Raw genomic sequence first — 16,960 nt, forward strand, 5'->3', positions numbered from 1 at the left:
CAGCGTTAATGTTCTCAATCCAAAGACAGTTCTGCCAAGTTTTCAACTTTATTTGAAGTCATTCTCCAGGAATCTTTTAGGCGTAAGCTTGTCTTTGGATTAAGAAACACCCACAACCCTGACCACAACCTCATCACTAAATAGTAGAATATTTAATTGTCAAACGTTAATTGATTTGATATAAATTATTGTTTTATAAATGTAAAGGGTGTTTTACAGAATTCATGCAGAACGACTAACAGTCATGTAGGTGGAACAGCCCAATCCTGCCTTGCAGGCAAGTTCTTAACATTTGTAACTTTTTAACTTTACAATAAAAATAATACAAATTAAATACTGAGGGTTCTGTCCTAACCTCAACGCAAGTCTTGATTTTTTACGTTTAAAAATGAGATAAGGGAGAAATTACGTATTTACCAATTAAAGTCAATCAGGTGACTTGAATGGAGACACAATAGTAGATGAGAGGCCGAGTATTCTTTCGTACGACATTCGAATACGAGATCCGAGTTATTTATTAACTTTTTCCAAGTTAAATAAATCTAATTAATTGTGGTTCGAGTTGATAGCTGAAGGATTTCTGTGGGACACATGCACGAAAGGGCTTGATGATGATTATTTTACAGGCGGATTCGATATGAGGAAACAGGAAAAGACACGTCTGTACAGATACGGAGGGGGCTGACCGTCCTTTTAACAATTTACGTCCTACCTAAAAACAAATATTAATCATCCTTTTTTTTTTTAAAGAAAAGAACGATTTCGGTCGTATGAATTTTCAATATCCTCAATTTTAACTATTTCCGGAGCCTTAATGCGGAATGAAAATAGGGATTATGCGCCGGAGAAAGCCGACTCTCCAATATCCGACAGAAATAACAGAGAACGTACTGCGAAAAACTGTTAACATAAAAAAAGGAAGATGTTCGAATTAAGGAAAATACAAATTTTTAATTTGTGACCTCTTGTTCTACGTCGAAGAGCGACCTAGTCAGAAAACGTGACTAGAAAAACTGACCTGATGAACATTGAGCAAAATATATAATACAGCGAGGCGAAAACATGAACAAATAATAAGAAATGAGTAGCCGATGTCTAAATTATTTATTAAAAAAAAAGATTTTTTTAATGTAAAGTGGGGGGGTAAACTAATCAAAACTATGTTAGTGGAAATCGATAATAGACCGGCCCCTTCATCATGGAAACGTTTCAAACTCGAATTCGACTTTATTAATATTATTTCTAGTCGAAAATTGGCCGAAAGGAGTTTAAAAACGGCCAAAAAGTAGTTTTTCACTTACCACAACACAGCAGAGCACTGACGACATGCCGCCATATTTGGTGTCAACACAAAATACTAAAGCTTAGTGAAAAGGACGAGAAAAATTAATTTTCGTACCATGGTCGGATAAATGGACGGTGCTGGTAGAGGAAAAATTCCTAAATTTAAAAAATGAAACAGTTCTCGACAGTCTGAAAATACAGCGAGGGAGACTCGGTTGAAAATTCGCCCCTTTCGCCGTCAGCATTGGCTTCTTGAGGACCACTTTCCTCTGGACATACCAAAAGGTCAGAAAAGTTAAAAAAAAACGAAATCAAATTGTTACTAATATAAAAAAAGCCTATTTGGCTGTAAGATGCACTTATTTTTCCTGATCGACGGTAATCATGCTCAATCATGAATATGGCGGGAAATTGGAAATGCCATTTGATCGTTAATGGCCGATCTCGACAGAGGTAAGCTTTTCCTTTATTTTCTATTTTACACAGTAAAAAGTCTCCGAACACCTTCAGTGAAAGAAATGAGCTAAATTGATTAACAAAACAGTGACTTGCAACTATAAACTTGATTTTATTTACTTATTTTAAAGGTACAAATGGGGCTTGAAGCCCCTTTACTACTATACTAGTACTTACTATACTAGTAGTAAATTTAGTTTTATAAACATAATAAAATAATAATAATCATGTAATAAACTATACAAAACAACAATAGAAGTCTCGATTATGAAAGAAAGTTTTACTTTGACTTCCTCCCTCGGCCATCTACTACACTTCCATGTTACACATACTTCTTTCATTAACTAATCTTTTTATGTTAGGTTTTGGTTGAAATGAAAAAGTTAGTATCACGAGTCGGATATGAGCCCTTGACTTTTGGCTCAATACACCGCCATACATCTAGCCACTTGAACTATCATGACTTCAAAAGGTTGTAGGTTAGATGGGGAGTGGGTGTCCGAGAGGATCGAAGTCACGATAGCGGTGGCATATTGAGCCGAAGGTCGTGTGTTTGAAACCCGCTCATGTCGCTAACTTTTTCATCTCAACCAATACTTTTGATAAAAAGTATAATTAATTGAAAGAAGTAATTTGGTCAATCAGACCACTAAATATAATGGGCTACACTACTTTCAAATTTAACAAACTTTAATCTTATGTCACCACATTCTTGAACAACTTTAGCTTTAAATTTCAGTCGCAATACAAAACAATAATGAGAATAATATATTCATTAAACCCGCACAAGTGCCCCTTATGCAGAGAATGGTTGGCACAAAGAACATGCCGCTGGATTTAAGAATGGTTTTGTCCCGGCAGTTTGTTTCTTGATACCCCATTCCATTTCTCAGAAGACATGGGTTTTTTTTTTTAACATAGTTGTATCCTATGTTTTGGTTGAATGCGTCTATTTATTAGTGTGACGGATGATGGCAAAATACAGCATCACCATCGCCCCTCCAGCAGTTTGAGTTTGTTTTCATGGCGGAAGATTTATAAAAGAACCTCATCATCCCTAATTTAGGCTAGATTATTAATACTGTGTATAGGTCGATGGAGAAATATCTAGTACTACACCGGCTAATCAGGATAAGTGCATTGCATGAATGTAGCTTGTAATAGCCCTCATCGGTGCCTAAGCCTATTGGTAGGTAAGTGATGATTTTATGGGCGTTTGTCTTAAGGGGGATACTAACAACTCGGCCACATAACGGGGTGGGTGAACTCCCCGATTATAGACACAAAGGTCAGCATATTGCGGAGTGACAACCTTTTGTGGTGAAAGACTGAATATATTCTTTAAGCCCATGCAGGTGCCCCTTTTCAGAGAATGGTGTTTTGTGTCCCAAATAATAGAGGCATGTAGGCCTTGACTCCATTCAGAGAGCATGTAGGCATGGTGCCAAATTTAAGACGGGATTTTTTTTTTAATTGTATAGTTTTATTCTATGTGTTTTGTTTTAATGCATGTATTTATTAGTGTGATGGTAAAATACAGCATCACCATCGTCCCTCTAGCAGTGTGTGGGTTTAAGGTTGATGGTGGAATATTTATAAAAGTACCTCATTGACCCTAATTTAGGTTAGATTATTAATACTGTGTATAGGTCAATGTTGGAATACTCCAGTACTCCACCGACTAATCAGAATGAGTGCAATGCATGAATGTATTTTTATGTATGAATGTATTTATTTGTGCGACTGACTTATCTAATTTAATTAGTATTAGGCTAGGTTATAGTTCGAATGCATTTTGGGCTGAAGTGGCCTAGCTGTCGATAGCCCATTGGAGAGCCTAACCCCATTGGTACGGTAGCGTTGATCTCCTGGGCATCTGGCTTCTGGGGAATATTAGGGACCCAGCTTCACATAATAAATGCATCATGCCTTGTCTCTATATAGAAAGCGTGTAGGCATGCCGCTGGATTTACGAATGGTTCTCGAGCACGACAGTCGATTTCTGAGTCCCCTGTTCCATTTTTAGAAGGGATAGTTTTTATTTTATTTTTTTATATAGTCATATTCTAGGTGTTTTGTTTGAATGCGTGTATTTGTTAGTGTGAGAGGTGATGGGTGATGGTGAAATCTAGCACCACCACTGTCCCTCCAGCACTGAGTGTGTTTAGGGTTGATGGTGGAATATGTTTCTGCCAGAATGTTTAATGTTAGATAGAAAATAGTGGACAAGTCATTGAAATTCCAAAAAGTCGATGCACCTACAGAGACCTTCACAAAAACAATAAACGTGTACTTTTATTTAAAAAATACACATTTATATTTTTGTGAAGGTCTATGTAGGTGCAAACTTTGACTTTTTGGAATTTCAATGGCTTGTCCACTATTTTCTATCCAACATTAAACATTCTGGCAGAAACATCGAGTTAAACCTAAATGTTACTCAATCCTATAGGTATTTTAATGACTTATATTCATTTAGTGACATCCTTTTATACTGTAATTTCTACAATAATATTCTGATGACTGAACAATTAGTATGTCCCGATTAGTCCATATCTAAAATACTGACTGTTTTACAACATCCGGAAAATTCTTATCAATATTATCGAATGATGGATTGGATACCCGAAATTCAAAGCAACATTGATTCAGGGTTTGACAAAAAATGTTGTCAATTTGACCCTTATAGCATTCGCTTTTTGATCGAAGGTGTAATTTATCTGTTTTGTTAGTATTTCTCCTTTAGAGCCAAATTGAGAGGAGCTTGAAAATGTCCGAAAAAAATAAAGAATATAAAACAAACATATAGTAGTCTATTTTTTATATTACAGCCAAAAAATAGTTTCATAAAGTTTAATGTTATTCACCTTTTTGTTCTTAAATAAGAAAATTGTTGTCCAATTTTCAAAATAAATAATCAATCAAATAAATTAATAATTATTATTATTTCTATAAACATACAATATTGCATTAAAAAAGTACATTCTATACTTCATACATATCCTATTTGGTTAAAATATACACAAAAATAAATAAAAAAATTGCATTTATTAATTATTATTTATTTATTATTTCACATAACACTGTGAATTATTATATTGGAATGTTTGACCAAAATACAATTTACAGTCCATTGTGCTTTAAAACAATTTTGACTTAAAAATGTTTGCACCGTTTTGAGGTTCTGTTTTGAACAGGACTTCGTCAATGGGTCCCTGGTAGTTCGAGTAAAATGAACATTCCAGTTCTTTGAGAAATTTATCGACGTGATTTGCCGTTGTCAGAGCTACAACGCATCCTCCCCATCCTGCCCCAGTTATTCTTGCACCAAGAGCTCCAGCCGATAGGGCGTTTTCAACAAGCCTAAAATAAAATAAAAAATAATAATTTATTTTTCCATTGGGTAGAAACAACCAAAGGGACTGACTTGTCACAAGCGGGGTCACTCGCTTCGTACAAATCTCTCATCGACTGGTGCGACTTGTTCATCAAATGGCCCAGACCTTCAATAGATTCTTCATTAAGCCAAAGATTAACTCGATTAGCTTCAGAAATAACATGACTTATTCTTGGGTGAAGTTTAAACATTGTCAACGACAGTGTGTTAGATGTGAGGCTCACATTATTCAGCTCTTTCTCGTCAACCTCTAATTCTTTGCAAATCTAAAATTAAAATGGTTTTTAAACTAAAAGTCATAGTGATTGTATTTTCTAAAAGACTAACTTCCTCTTTTGTGTAAGGATCTTTGTGAAGATGTTTGTCAACAAGGTCCAACAGCTCGTCTAAAGAGACTCCAAGAGCATTTTGAACTGATACAACTGTTCTTATCTCCTTCCAGTTCAAATGGCATTTCTTTGCTATTAACTAAAATCATAAGTAGTTGGATTTGCACATGTTGTAAGTTTTATAATTCTCCAGTAAAATCCATTTTCACAGCAAAATAAAGAAACGTATGTAAAGGAGAGTTTTTTTGGTCAAAATTATTATACTAAAACTAGCACATTACCAGGTATAGCATTCAACATTATAATCAAAATTTAAAGAACCTACTTGCGAAGCAAGCCTGCATTCGACAACCCTTGTGTTGTACTCAGAAGACTCAGCTTTGTTCTTCCTAACAAGGCTAGAACCGATTACAAATACAGCCTCTTGTGGGAGTTTAACATCCTGCGTCCTCACGGGGTTGAACATAATATGTTTAGCACAGCCTGATAAAAAGGTATTATCACTGAAAAAGAAGAAAATATCTGGGAATTAAAGCAATTTACCTTTTGTAGCTAAGAAGGCTATAGCCTGATCCATCCCACCTCCTTCCATCCCTATAAACCGTTCACAGCAGGCACTCAATTCTGACAATTTTGTCTTGTTCAACTTCATCTGAAATTACGTAAGCTAACCACAATGAGCAAGCAGACAACATGGTCATAATAATCAGAGACAAATACGACTATGGTCAAACTATTGCAAAAAGACTAGACTGAAATATAACCCTGAAAGGGTCTAAACAGTGTATTAACCAGGAAAAAGAAGCTAAATCTTACAGCTCTAACCCTGTGAATCAAGAAATAAAGCATTCCAAAGAAGTCATATCTATGAGTAGTTCTTGGCCAAAGTTTAACATGGATTGCACACCGTAAGAGAAGCCCAAAGATTCGATGGGGTAGATCTGTGGGACTAAATCCTAATATCATCAATCTTACGATCTCATACAAGTTTCAGATAGTGGTCAAAAATAGAAAAGAAAGGCAGGGAAATACCTATAAAAAGTTCAAAGAATATCATACCAGGGTTTGTGGGTTTGACAGCTCCATACAATTTGGGGGATGTGGGTGAATTATTCTGGGGAGATTTATATGTGTGCATGTCCATTTCTTTGTGTTGAAGTGTGAGATTTTATTGTGTGTTTGATAAGTGACAACATGGGGTCAGATTTCAGTATGTTATTTGTGTTTGTGTCATTTAAAATTGTGTTGAAGTTTTGCATATATTTATCTTTATTAATGGCTACTGTTTGCTTTGTTATATCGGGGTTATTTTTAAAGATTTTTTTTTTACATTTCTGACCAACCTTTAAAATTTTTTTTTTTTTAAACCAATTTTTCAATAATTTGTTGAAGTTGTGAAGATTGGTCAGAAATGTAAAAAAAAAAAAATCATTTCTGACCAGTCTTCACAACTTCAACAAATTATTGAACAACTGGTTAAAAAAAAAATGTGTGTTGTGTATAATATATTATATATATTTTTATAATTCTCACAAAATTATTAATTTATTAGTGCATAGTTAATTTTATTTAACATTCCTGCCTCTTAAGTATGAACTGAAATTTGAAACATTGGTCAATTTAGGTTAATTAAAAAAAATGTTAATGGCTGGCCTTGTTTTTTTAGTTTATTTATTTAGTTTATTATTTTTGGAGGAAGGAGTGTGAAATAAAGTTTAAAGGCAACAATGGGAATCGAACCCACAACTTTGTGATCTATAAGCCAATAGTCTAATAAGCTAGCCACGCAGCTCCCTCATGTCGATTTTCATCCAAATTCTTGAATTATTATACTCATATCTTGTTTTTATCTATATTATATTATAATAGAATAGAATAGAGAGAAAGTTTTTATATATTCTTGAGGTTCATCGGCCGATCAAGTTTGTACCAATAGAAAATTTTTTCAAAAAAATAGTCCAATATGAGTAGCTGCAAACCCAATGTACGTACACCACTCACAGATCTGCATTATAAAAACGTTAGCAATTATTAAAAATGCTGACATATTTTAATGAGTATATTTCACAATCATTCAGTACTTGACCTTGTAATATAAACATGACAGAACTTACTGATAAAAAGTTCTCTCTAATTTTAAATTGTTCCTATTGTATTGTACATATAGCGGAACCTCAATTATCCAGGGTAATATGCAATACAATGCGTCCCAATGGAAAGAGGTCAATGGTCCTTCCTTATTGTAAAGCTCTACTATTTCAATGTCTGCTAGTTTTTGGAACCTCTCTGTTTTAATCTCTTTCCAGCCAACTATATCATCCCAGACAATATTAATGAAATCTAGAAGAGCTACTACAACTAACAAATATAAATTAATATTCAAATAGTAACGAAAAAAAATTATACATGAGTTTTCAACACCTTTTTCTTATGCTAATTGATTAATATTATTATTATTTTTTAACCAGACACACTAGGTAGTTCAGATCAGATTTAAAAAAAAAAAATATGTTTAGTGTTACACCTAACAAAATGCCACTTTACGACCTGTGCAACATGACCAATATTGCTCTATTGTGCATCTTCAATTTATTTTATTTTATATGCTTTTAAATATACAGCTCCTTGTTAACTTGAGGCTTTTGACCAGATCCCAAAGGTTTTTCTTTCTGGCCCTGACTTTTCCTCTCCATGGATAAGAATGTCAGCCTACATAGGCCTTTGCACCATCAGATGTCGTGCTCCGATGTTTCTTCTTCCTGGCAATATCTGCACAGTTTGTTTCTGGCACTGAGTGTATGCATATGCCTCCGGAGTCTGCAGTATCCAGTAGCAGTCCAACTATTATTCTAGTTCTAGCACATCCTAGATGCTATTAGTTTCTGCAATGGTCCTTTGATAAACATTTTTGCATGCCTCTGTCCCGAGATACATTCCCATTGCGTGGAGGACTTATTTTTAATCCAGTGTCTAATGAATCAGCATTTTTAGCAGTTTGGTAAGCCACAAAAGGGTTCAGGGCAGGTGTTCACATTGAATTTTCCTTGGCCAATTTCTTGTTCCCCCTCTGCTCTGTGCACCCTTATGTGCAGACAAGAGTAATTTTGTTACTTTCCCCAATGTTGTGTAGATCATACTCTGAACACATGAATTTACAGGAGCAGTATGTCTTAAAGCAGTGCTAGAGCTATTCAACCAACTACTATTAATTAACAAATAAAAGTAAAAGGTGTACATTGTTGAGATGAGTAGTTGTCAGGAATGAAGCGCAAACGAGTGCCGAAGAACTTGAAAGCCCAGATCCTTCTGGTACAGTTCCAGAGACAGCCATTACCATCCTGACAGGTGGGGAACTCAACACCGACATTGCTCCTTTTACACCGCACATAACGTAACTCACCCAGCCTTGGAGTTCAATCGAAATTCTGTAAAATTGATGTATTTTTATAACTGTAATTTTGGTATAGATATCGACTCACGTAAAATCCCTGTCGGGTATCAAGGCACCTTTATGCTCTTCCTTGGTGTTGGTTACCTGGAGGAAAGGGCCGTCACCAGAGAGAGAGGAGGCCGCGATGACGATATCCTGCTCGATAGCCATAGGACAGACGGAATAGCCGCAGTAGTCTATGTGTTCGCCGATCAGGTTCACCCGGCCCGGCACCCTCGTGAAGATCTGGGGCTCCGAGCCGAACTTCTCTAAGAAAGTTGTCCTGAGCCGATCCAGCTTCTCCCGGGAGGGCCCATCGACCGGGAACTCGACCACCTCAGGATATTCGCTTCTGTCGACGACTACCATCGCAAACTACAGTCACTGACTGAAACGAAACGGTTTATCAACCGGTCTTCGACCTTATCTCCAAACTCCCCACCATTTAGTGTGATCATAATTGATAACAACTACAATCGTCCTGCAGAGGGCAGTCCAGCATAGCTACCAATCTACCATATTTAACAAATTAGGCTTATCGCCGAGATACCTGTACTTGAAACTTCCACAGTTCATCGGAATATTTACTATGTTTCTTTACTACTAGACTAAAAAGTAATAACTTTATCACCATAAACAATCTATTTACAGTATTCTTTACAAAAATTACTAACATTTATGAATTCTTTAGATGTCTAATTTATAAAGTTGCAACTTTATAACCTCTTTTGATACAACTGCACACCTATTCCATTTGACCTCCCTTCAACCTTGGATTTTGGATTCCGTGTTGAGATACTGTTATTAAAATTTTAACGTATAGTTTTAGTAGCAGATAGTATTGTCGGGTTCAGAAAGAAATCAGTCTTCTGAAGTCATGCTGCGATCAATGGAATCTCACCGTTAACCTAGCTAAATCAAAGGGTAATAAGGGGGAGGCAGGCCTGCCAAGACTGAGCGCTGGTTTTTCCGAGAGGAGAGAGATGCAGTGGTAAACCGATAAAAATGAGTTGCCCTAACTCCCAGACTTTTTGTAACCACCCACCTAAAGATTTTCAGCCAAGAGTTCTGCATCCTTCCAATGACACGCTTCCCTCAATTATTAACATCACATGTTACACTGTATTTTGTTCTTTCATTGTGAAACAAAGTTCCCTGTAACCCTCTGGATCCACAGTGTGCAGAATATGTACTTGGATCAAGCATCCAGCTTTTACTGCAGTAGTTGCACGGCTAGCTTGAACACTCTTGGCTTGTAGAACCTGTGGTCATGAGTTCGATGCCCACTATGGCCCTGAAATTTTATTTCGTGATCCCCTTCTTCCAAAAAATACAAGTCCTCTGAATAACACGGAAAAACATAAGGCCATTAAGACATTTTAAATAATAAACATGAAATCAAGACCCTATTTCAAATTTAAGCTGATACTAAAAAAGCAGGAATGCTAAAAATTAACCATGGACTCATAAATTAATAATTTTTTGAGAATTACGCAAAATATTGTTATTAAAATCAACAATTTTTTCCTTAACTTTTGTCTATTGCACTATTGTATCGGATCTTGGCTAATGGTTTATATTGAACACGAATTGAAGAGACAGGCTTTCTTTTCCTGACTGGTATAAAAAGGGCCATCACCCATGGCCCTTTTTTTGTGCAACCTTTCTCTCCAACTATAGATGAAATAATAATTAAAAAAAAAAAAATTGCATTCCCTCAACTTTTGGTCTGCTGAGTATTTAAAAACCACAAAGTAGCGACTAGTCAATCTTATCAATGCTCATTTAAAGTCAAGGGGCAACTTGGTATCATCTGTGAAAGTACCAATTTCACAGTGAATTTTGTCATTTGTATCACTAGTATGAAGGAAGAATAGAATTGGACTCAGGATTGATCCTTGCAGAATCCTGCTAAGCCAGTGAGCTGAATAGAAATCAGGATATGCTTGATCAACCTTGACTTTAAAACTTCTGTTAGATGGGTATGATTTAAGAAATTTAGGAAAGTGTCGTGTATCCCAAGCCCCTCTAGTTTGTAAATTAAAAGCCTGTCCACTATCAAACGACCTGGAAAAGTCAAAGTATATATATCAGTTGGAAGGTTTGAGTCCATGTTTTTTGAAAAGGACATTTTGCACCATGTTTGTAAAAACAGAACATTTTAAGACAAAGCCTTGCTGAGTGGAATGAATAATTTTATTTAAGTTAGAATTGATGCTGAGTATTGGTCTACGATGCAGTGAACTCACGCTGAACCAGTAATGGGTCACTTATTCACTCGACGGTTTGATCAACTACTCAAATGTTTTGGCATTGCACCATTTTCAGTGATCATTCTTTAATTTATCTATGAAGATGGTCCAATGCCAGTAGTTCAACAAACCCACGAGTGAAGACAAACCCAATAAATGACTCAATGCCATTTCAGCATTTATTTAAGTTGTCATATATAAGTAATTTTTTGAGTATTAGGTTTTCAAAGTATTTTCATTAGATTGATGGAATAGAGCTAGGTCTTGGAGCCTTTCTTGAAGATAGGAGTAAGAATAGTCTTCAATCCTAGGGAAAATTAAAAATTATAAAAGAACGTTTAAAATATTTTTACCAATTGAGGAGGCAGGATCCTTCAGGAAAATTAATGATTTTGGACTGTCAATTCGAAGAGAGTTTAGGATGTCAAAATCTATATTTTTTCTTTGTTATACCAATTAGCCATAACCCTATTAGAGGAATTAACCGGGGCTCCATACCATTAATATTTCCTGTTAATTTTTGGTTTTAATTTTATTTGTTTTTTCTTTCTTTTCTTTTTCGCTTAATTTCTTCTTCTTTAATTTCTACATTTTTTATTTATTTTTCTGCATCGTGCATATATTTCAGGAGGGCTTAATGTTATTGTTCTTTTTTTGTTGCAGTGTATTGTGATATGTTCCAAGTCCTCGAGTAGTGACATATCGATGATGATGGGATTTCCTTAACTCCAATATGATGCAGAAAAAAGCCGCAAACTCCGTGATTACATTGTTGAGTGTAGTGCCTCATCATTGGTTGAAAAGGTAAGAATTTAGTATTTTCAAAATAATTAGCTATTATATTTGACAATCCTATACCTAGCCGAAGCACCTTTTCTGTACAGAGTTACTTAACCAAGAGTAATAGACTTTCATATTTTTTTTACCATTCTACTAACTATAATAAAAATACCCCTCCTAATAAGTCTGCAGAAATTAAATGTTGAATTATTATTTGTTTATCGTAATAAATACATTAAAAAATGTCACCCTCAGGGTTCTTTATGAGATGGAGCAGACTTTATTTTTCATTATAATATTGTTCTTGCCGAAATGATGGTCTCAGGCTAAAGGCAAACAGATCTGTCAATTTTAAACTACAGCAGAACATAACCACTTTTAATTAATTTATTGGGGACTGCGGTAGCCAAGTGGCCAGCATGATAGACTCTTGGCTTGTAGACCCACTCGTGGCTTAGATTCATCGCCCTTGGCCCTTTTTTCATGCACCCCTTCCCACCACCGATGAACTACTCACCACACCCAATTAAGGAAATAATAATTTTAAAAAAAATTGACCTTCAACTTTTAGTATGCTGAGTATTTAAAAATGTTTGTCTGCTAAAATACTTGCCTTTAAACACAAAATTGTGTTCAATTTGATATCTCGATCCTAGGTGGAAATATTTTTATGTTTTTATAGAAGTTAGGGATGAATTATTATTTATTTTGGCTTGATTTAGCAATACACATACTATTCTACCTCCATCAAGGAATATCTCAATCTGTTTATTCGATATTATGGTTTACCAGTTATATAACAAGGGACAAAATTATTTCTTTTTCTAAATTATATTTAATACCAATAAAAATGAACTGCTTGATGTTAAGATGTTGGTTAAAATCAATTAATTCTTAACAACCCTGAAGATAGGTAAATATATATAAAACATTGTTCTTTTAAAAATATAGTAGTACAAGCTGTAATTAAAGATTGAGAGGTTCAAATAATTAACAAAATATTAACAGTTTAAAAAAGATATTGTATTTTGCAATTTAACAATTAAAAATAAGAGTTTTATTTAAATGAAGTGTACTTTGATATGAGTTCTTTATTATCAGCAGTAAATGCTGGAATGTGCCTACCAAAAGTCACTAAATCAATTATACTATCACAGGTATTAAAATTATTTATTGTCGAATCTTGTAATAAGCTGATTACTTTTCTTGGTTTATCAAACTGCTGAAACTTTTTGATAGGTTTACTGTTATGGCTCATGAGAGCGTGCGAAGCTATTATGAGTCCCAGAGATCTAGAAGTGTTTGTATCTTTGTAGTCGGACAATATGACATTGCTGACGGACAACTTGTGCGAAGCTTTTGCAGCGTCGTGTATTGAAGAGAAAGTGTTGAGATAGTTTTGTTGAAGCATCCCGAGGAAAAGTTCCGGAGAAGATGTGAACGAGTCACCGACTTCGACGGGACAGTGGGCCAGTTTTCCATTTCCATCACGTTTCGCATACAACACCCGACCCAGCCCTTTGAACAAGTCGATCACATCTGTTTTCTTAACGTTTTCCTTCGTGCCCTTTTTTCCTTTCTGCGGCAGCTCGCCTTTGACTGAAAGGAACTGTAAAGTAGTGATGGCATTTCTCAGATCTCCATTGCAAGACAAACTTATACCATCTATGTATTCTGTAAACTTTGATTTTGCTATCTTCTCCAGGGTAGTTTTTACAGATCTTTGGGTAACAGGGTTGAACGATATAGTTTTTATGTTATATTTCTGCTTAATGCTTTCGCTGAACAGCTCCCTTGTTATTTTAACATCGGTTGTTATGAAGCAAAGATAGACTCGATCTAGAGTCGTGTAGTTTTCTAAGAAATCTTGAAAACGGCTGCAGTCTCTTGTGAAACCGTTTGGGATGTCCTTAACAACTATCATCCTCGATGACTGTGAGTTAAAAACATTTGAATATCTAGTCGCTCTCAGTACAAACTCTTCAAAGAGTGAAACGTCACCCTGATTATATTCTAAGTTCTCGGGGTCATAGCTTTTCTTAGCCACCTGAGGCATCCATTCTACAAGGTTGATGCCTAAAAAAGAGCAAAGGACTTTAAGAGTTGTCAACTTACCACAGCCCGGTGGGCCGGTAAGGAGCAGTGCCGAAGAGCCGAAACCTCTTTTCGTCCATTCAAGCCAAGACTGCACTTCCTCGACCTTCTTCTTATGTACAACAAGGTCTTCTTTTTTTTTCGGCTTCCATGTGTTGACCCATACTTCTGCCGATGTCGCCCGGGGAAAACACTCGCCGTCTAGTTTGCGTCGCTTTGTCGGTTGAACATCTAGAGGCGAAAAAGTGGAAGAAACCCAGTTCATCCTTAACAGGATAAGACTGATGGTTTCACTTTGATAGTAGATAGTTTGATACAGGTCCACAACTGTTTTCAAACAAAGGAGGTAGAATTGCTGTTCATGATAACGTTGAATATCGGTCTGCACTCTGCAGATGGCGGTCATCAACGCTCGACTTCAGTTGCCATCTCACGACAACTCTCTGAAGTTCCTAGTTTCAACACAATTCCAGAGATAGTGGTTAAATAACAACTCTTCCGATCTAAGCCCAAATTTTTAACACGCAATACATTAAAATTACTTTTTAATTTTAGTTGCAAAATTCTTTAAATGTATTCAAATTAAAAAAATAAATTAGCCAAGGATCGAAATTTGTTGTGCACAGTTGTGAAATGAAATAAAAAAATCGTTAGGCACCGTCGTAACGCCTGTGACCTAGCGCACCATGTGGTGAAGCACGAGCTGTTTCGATGGAACATTGATTTTGGCGGACCTTCATTAAAAAATCAAAAAAAAGGTTTCCAGAATAACGCCCAAAACGAATTTAAAAAAATTACATTGCTTTGTTTTAAGCATACAGCAATAGTACACTCATATTCACATTATATAATATAAATATGCAAGTACATATCACATAATAAATTAATTAATTAAAACAAGGAACACAGAATAATGAATAAATAGTTTCACATATAAGTAAATAATTACCATAACACTCGTACAATTTAACACATTTTGCTAAAGCAAATTTAATATGTAAAAGCCAGGTTAGCTTACGGGCAATAGTTAGATCTAAAAATTTTACCCTCTACTTTACCGTAAAGTTATATTTTCTTGTTTTTCATTTTTCATTCATTTTTCCATCCCCAAAACGAAAATTCTAACGTAAGTTCGCTATCTTTTAAGATTTACCCTTAGGTGTGGAGATAATCATCATTTCACTCTTGTCTTGTGTGTTTAACATCATCCCAAGTAGTTCTTGGCAGCGGCTTGCCATTTCTGAACTGTTGAACACAAGAAATAAACGTAATAAAACTTATTATATGACGAATTTTGATGATTTCCTTTTAGTATGTAGAACATAATTGCACAGCAAGGTTAGTAAAAGTATAATTTGTTTTTATTGTTCTAGCTTGGTGGTATCTTATCATTTTGGACTATCCGGTTTTAGTGTAAGTAGGTAGGTAGAAATGTAGATAGTTGAATAGATCTGCAACTAATTAAAGGGGCAGATAGAAAGTCAAATATTAGATCGATATAAAGATATGTGAACAGACTAAAGCAGCAATGAGAGGCAGGGCAAAATAGTCAGAAACGTACAAACTGCAGGTTCACCACCCAATTTGTACTATCAAAGTCTCAACCTGCATTGCTTTAATATTGATTAAAAAATGTCTTCTAAATAAATATGTTTTTAAATTATTTTGTATATGTTTGAAGTTAAAATGCCAAGTTAAATTCTGAAGTCTAGGACTTTGTCGGTGTTTCTACTTTACAACTGGTTCCACATAACGTAGATTGATAAACGAAAAGAAATTTCTATATGAAGGATCTTTCCATTGTTTAATTTTATTAGGAATATTCTTTGCACGATGACTTATTGTTCGTGTCGAAATTTGAAGACGAAGCGGCTAAAATTCTGACAAGACACTTGAACATGAAGTAAGTAATCATACATTTAAGGCAGGAACAGAAATTTAAAACATTATGGCACAACTTGGTTCAAGTTATTAAACGAACGAAAATATATACGTAACGATTTTTTATAGAAATAATTAAGGTGGATTGGGTATATTCAATAAGACTTTTTTTAGCTTGCTCGCTTTCTAACAATTTAGCCTGCCTATCCAGGTAGAATGGTAGGATAAATAGATAGCTAGACATATAGAAAGATAAATAGATCTATCAGAGAATTAGGTATAGATATATACATCACTTAACGTTCTTTTTTACAGAAAAGACTGAAAGGAACATTGAAACAAACCAAGAAAAAGTCGATGCTTTGTTTATTGCTGAACAGTTATTATTAATGACATAATTAATCTCTAATATAATAAGTAATATTACATACCTAAAATAAACATTTTTGAAAGCTGCTTCGTTTTAATTTCAAAATTACATGACTTGATTCTCTACAGTCGGTCGCCTCGCTATCTGATGTCCAGGGTACCGCAATTCTTATTGGTAGGTGATATCGATTTCCACGGATTATCTTTAATGGATTCAATAGAATCAATGTTCCAATAATTAATTAACCGTCAAAGATCGCCCGATCGCAGATTGATCTTACCGACACATAGCCAAAATTACATCAAGTTGAATTAATGAAATTTAAAGACGAAACGACGAAGGTTCAGACAAGGCACTTGACAATAAAATCAGTAATTTTAAATTTAAGGTAGACACAAAAATTTAGAACATATTTGCACAGCTAGATTTGTAAAAGTATAACAATTTATTTATTTATATTTTTTATTTGTTCTGTTTGGTATTATTAGCAAAGCTGAGTAATATTAAATGAAATTTCTGAAAACAACGTACATATACATAATACATTTAATGAGGCTTTATAATCGAATACGTCAAGCTGTAAAGTTAATTTTTTTTTAGCTTTGCCTTTCGTTGAGTCATGGCGTATATGCTAAAATTGCATATTATCGCTGATTCATACTTGATTTGCATGAGTCAATTTCATTG

At 35.0% G+C, this 16,960-nt stretch overlaps 3 protein-coding genes and 1 long non-coding RNA gene across 6 annotated transcripts in view; 1 reads left to right on the top strand and 3 right to left on the bottom strand.

The window, feature by feature from the left end:
- The window catches only part of LOC106673755 (cold shock domain-containing protein E1), a 29,024-nt gene extending 27,619 nt beyond the window's left edge, over nucleotides 1-1,405 (bottom strand). Inside the window, exon 1 of one of the 2 annotated variants that reach the window (XM_014405967.1) lies at nucleotides 1,302-1,405. The gene's annotated coding sequence lies outside the window, so the exon portion shown is untranslated. Of the gene's footprint in view, nucleotides 1-417; nucleotides 608-1,301 lie in introns of those variants that run through there. The other variant, XM_014405968.2, reaches the window with a different exon arrangement.
- A 3,413-nt stretch (nucleotides 1,406-4,818) lies between these two features.
- Nucleotides 4,819-9,345, bottom strand: LOC106673886 (N-acetylgalactosamine kinase). Its single transcript, XM_014406263.2, has 7 exons — nucleotides 8,946-9,345; nucleotides 8,702-8,891; nucleotides 6,010-6,118; nucleotides 5,792-5,949; nucleotides 5,465-5,605; nucleotides 5,168-5,403; nucleotides 4,819-5,103 (listed from the first exon to the last, which is right to left on the bottom strand). The coding sequence occupies exons 1-7, from the start codon at nucleotides 9,263-9,265 to the stop codon at nucleotides 4,881-4,883; spliced, it is 1,377 nt and encodes a 458-aa protein (XP_014261749.1). The 5' UTR covers nucleotides 9,266-9,345; the 3' UTR covers nucleotides 4,819-4,880.
- A 63-nt stretch (nucleotides 9,346-9,408) lies between these two features.
- LOC112126314 overlaps nucleotides 9,409-16,960 on the top strand; it is a 96,991-nt gene continuing 89,439 nt past the window's right edge. The window contains exons 1-3 of one of the 2 annotated variants that reach the window (XR_002909886.1): nucleotides 9,409-9,511; nucleotides 11,812-11,952; nucleotides 15,396-15,640. This is a non-coding gene — a long non-coding RNA (uncharacterized LOC112126314). Of the gene's footprint in view, nucleotides 9,512-11,811; nucleotides 11,953-15,395; nucleotides 15,641-16,960 lie in introns of those variants that run through there. The other variant, XR_002909887.1, reaches the window with a different exon arrangement.
- Nucleotides 12,930-14,396, bottom strand: LOC106673887 (cell cycle checkpoint protein RAD17). Its single transcript, XM_014406264.2, has one exon. It carries the CDS (start codon nucleotides 14,285-14,287, stop codon nucleotides 12,986-12,988), a length of 1,302 nt encoding a protein of 433 aa, XP_014261750.1. The 5' UTR covers nucleotides 14,288-14,396; the 3' UTR covers nucleotides 12,930-12,985.

The sequence above is a fragment of the Cimex lectularius genome, unplaced genomic scaffold (assembly GCF_000648675.2).
Source record: "Cimex lectularius strain Harlan isolate CLEC.00 unplaced genomic scaffold, Clec_2.1 scaffold15, whole genome shotgun sequence".
NCBI classification, from domain to species: Eukaryota; Metazoa; Arthropoda; class Insecta; order Hemiptera; family Cimicidae; genus Cimex; species Cimex lectularius.

Bases quoted from the DNA above. Each gene is read 5' to 3' on its own strand.
- LOC106673886 (XM_014406263.2), bottom strand. From the start codon at position 9,265: ATGGTAGTCGTCGACAGAAGCGAATATCCTGAGGTGGTCGAGTTCCCG. The intron at 6,119-8,701 runs GTACACCTTTTA...ACGTAATTTCAG, and splicing joins CAACTACTCATCTCAACAAT to ATGAAGTTGAACAAGACAAA. The intron at 5,950-6,009 runs GTAAATTGCTTT...CCTTTTTATCAG, and splicing joins AGCCTTCTTAGCTACAAAAG to GCTGTGCTAAACATATTATG.
- LOC106673887 (XM_014406264.2), bottom strand. From the start codon at position 14,287: ATGAACTGGGTTTCTTCCACTTTTTCGCCTCTAGATGTTCAACCGACA.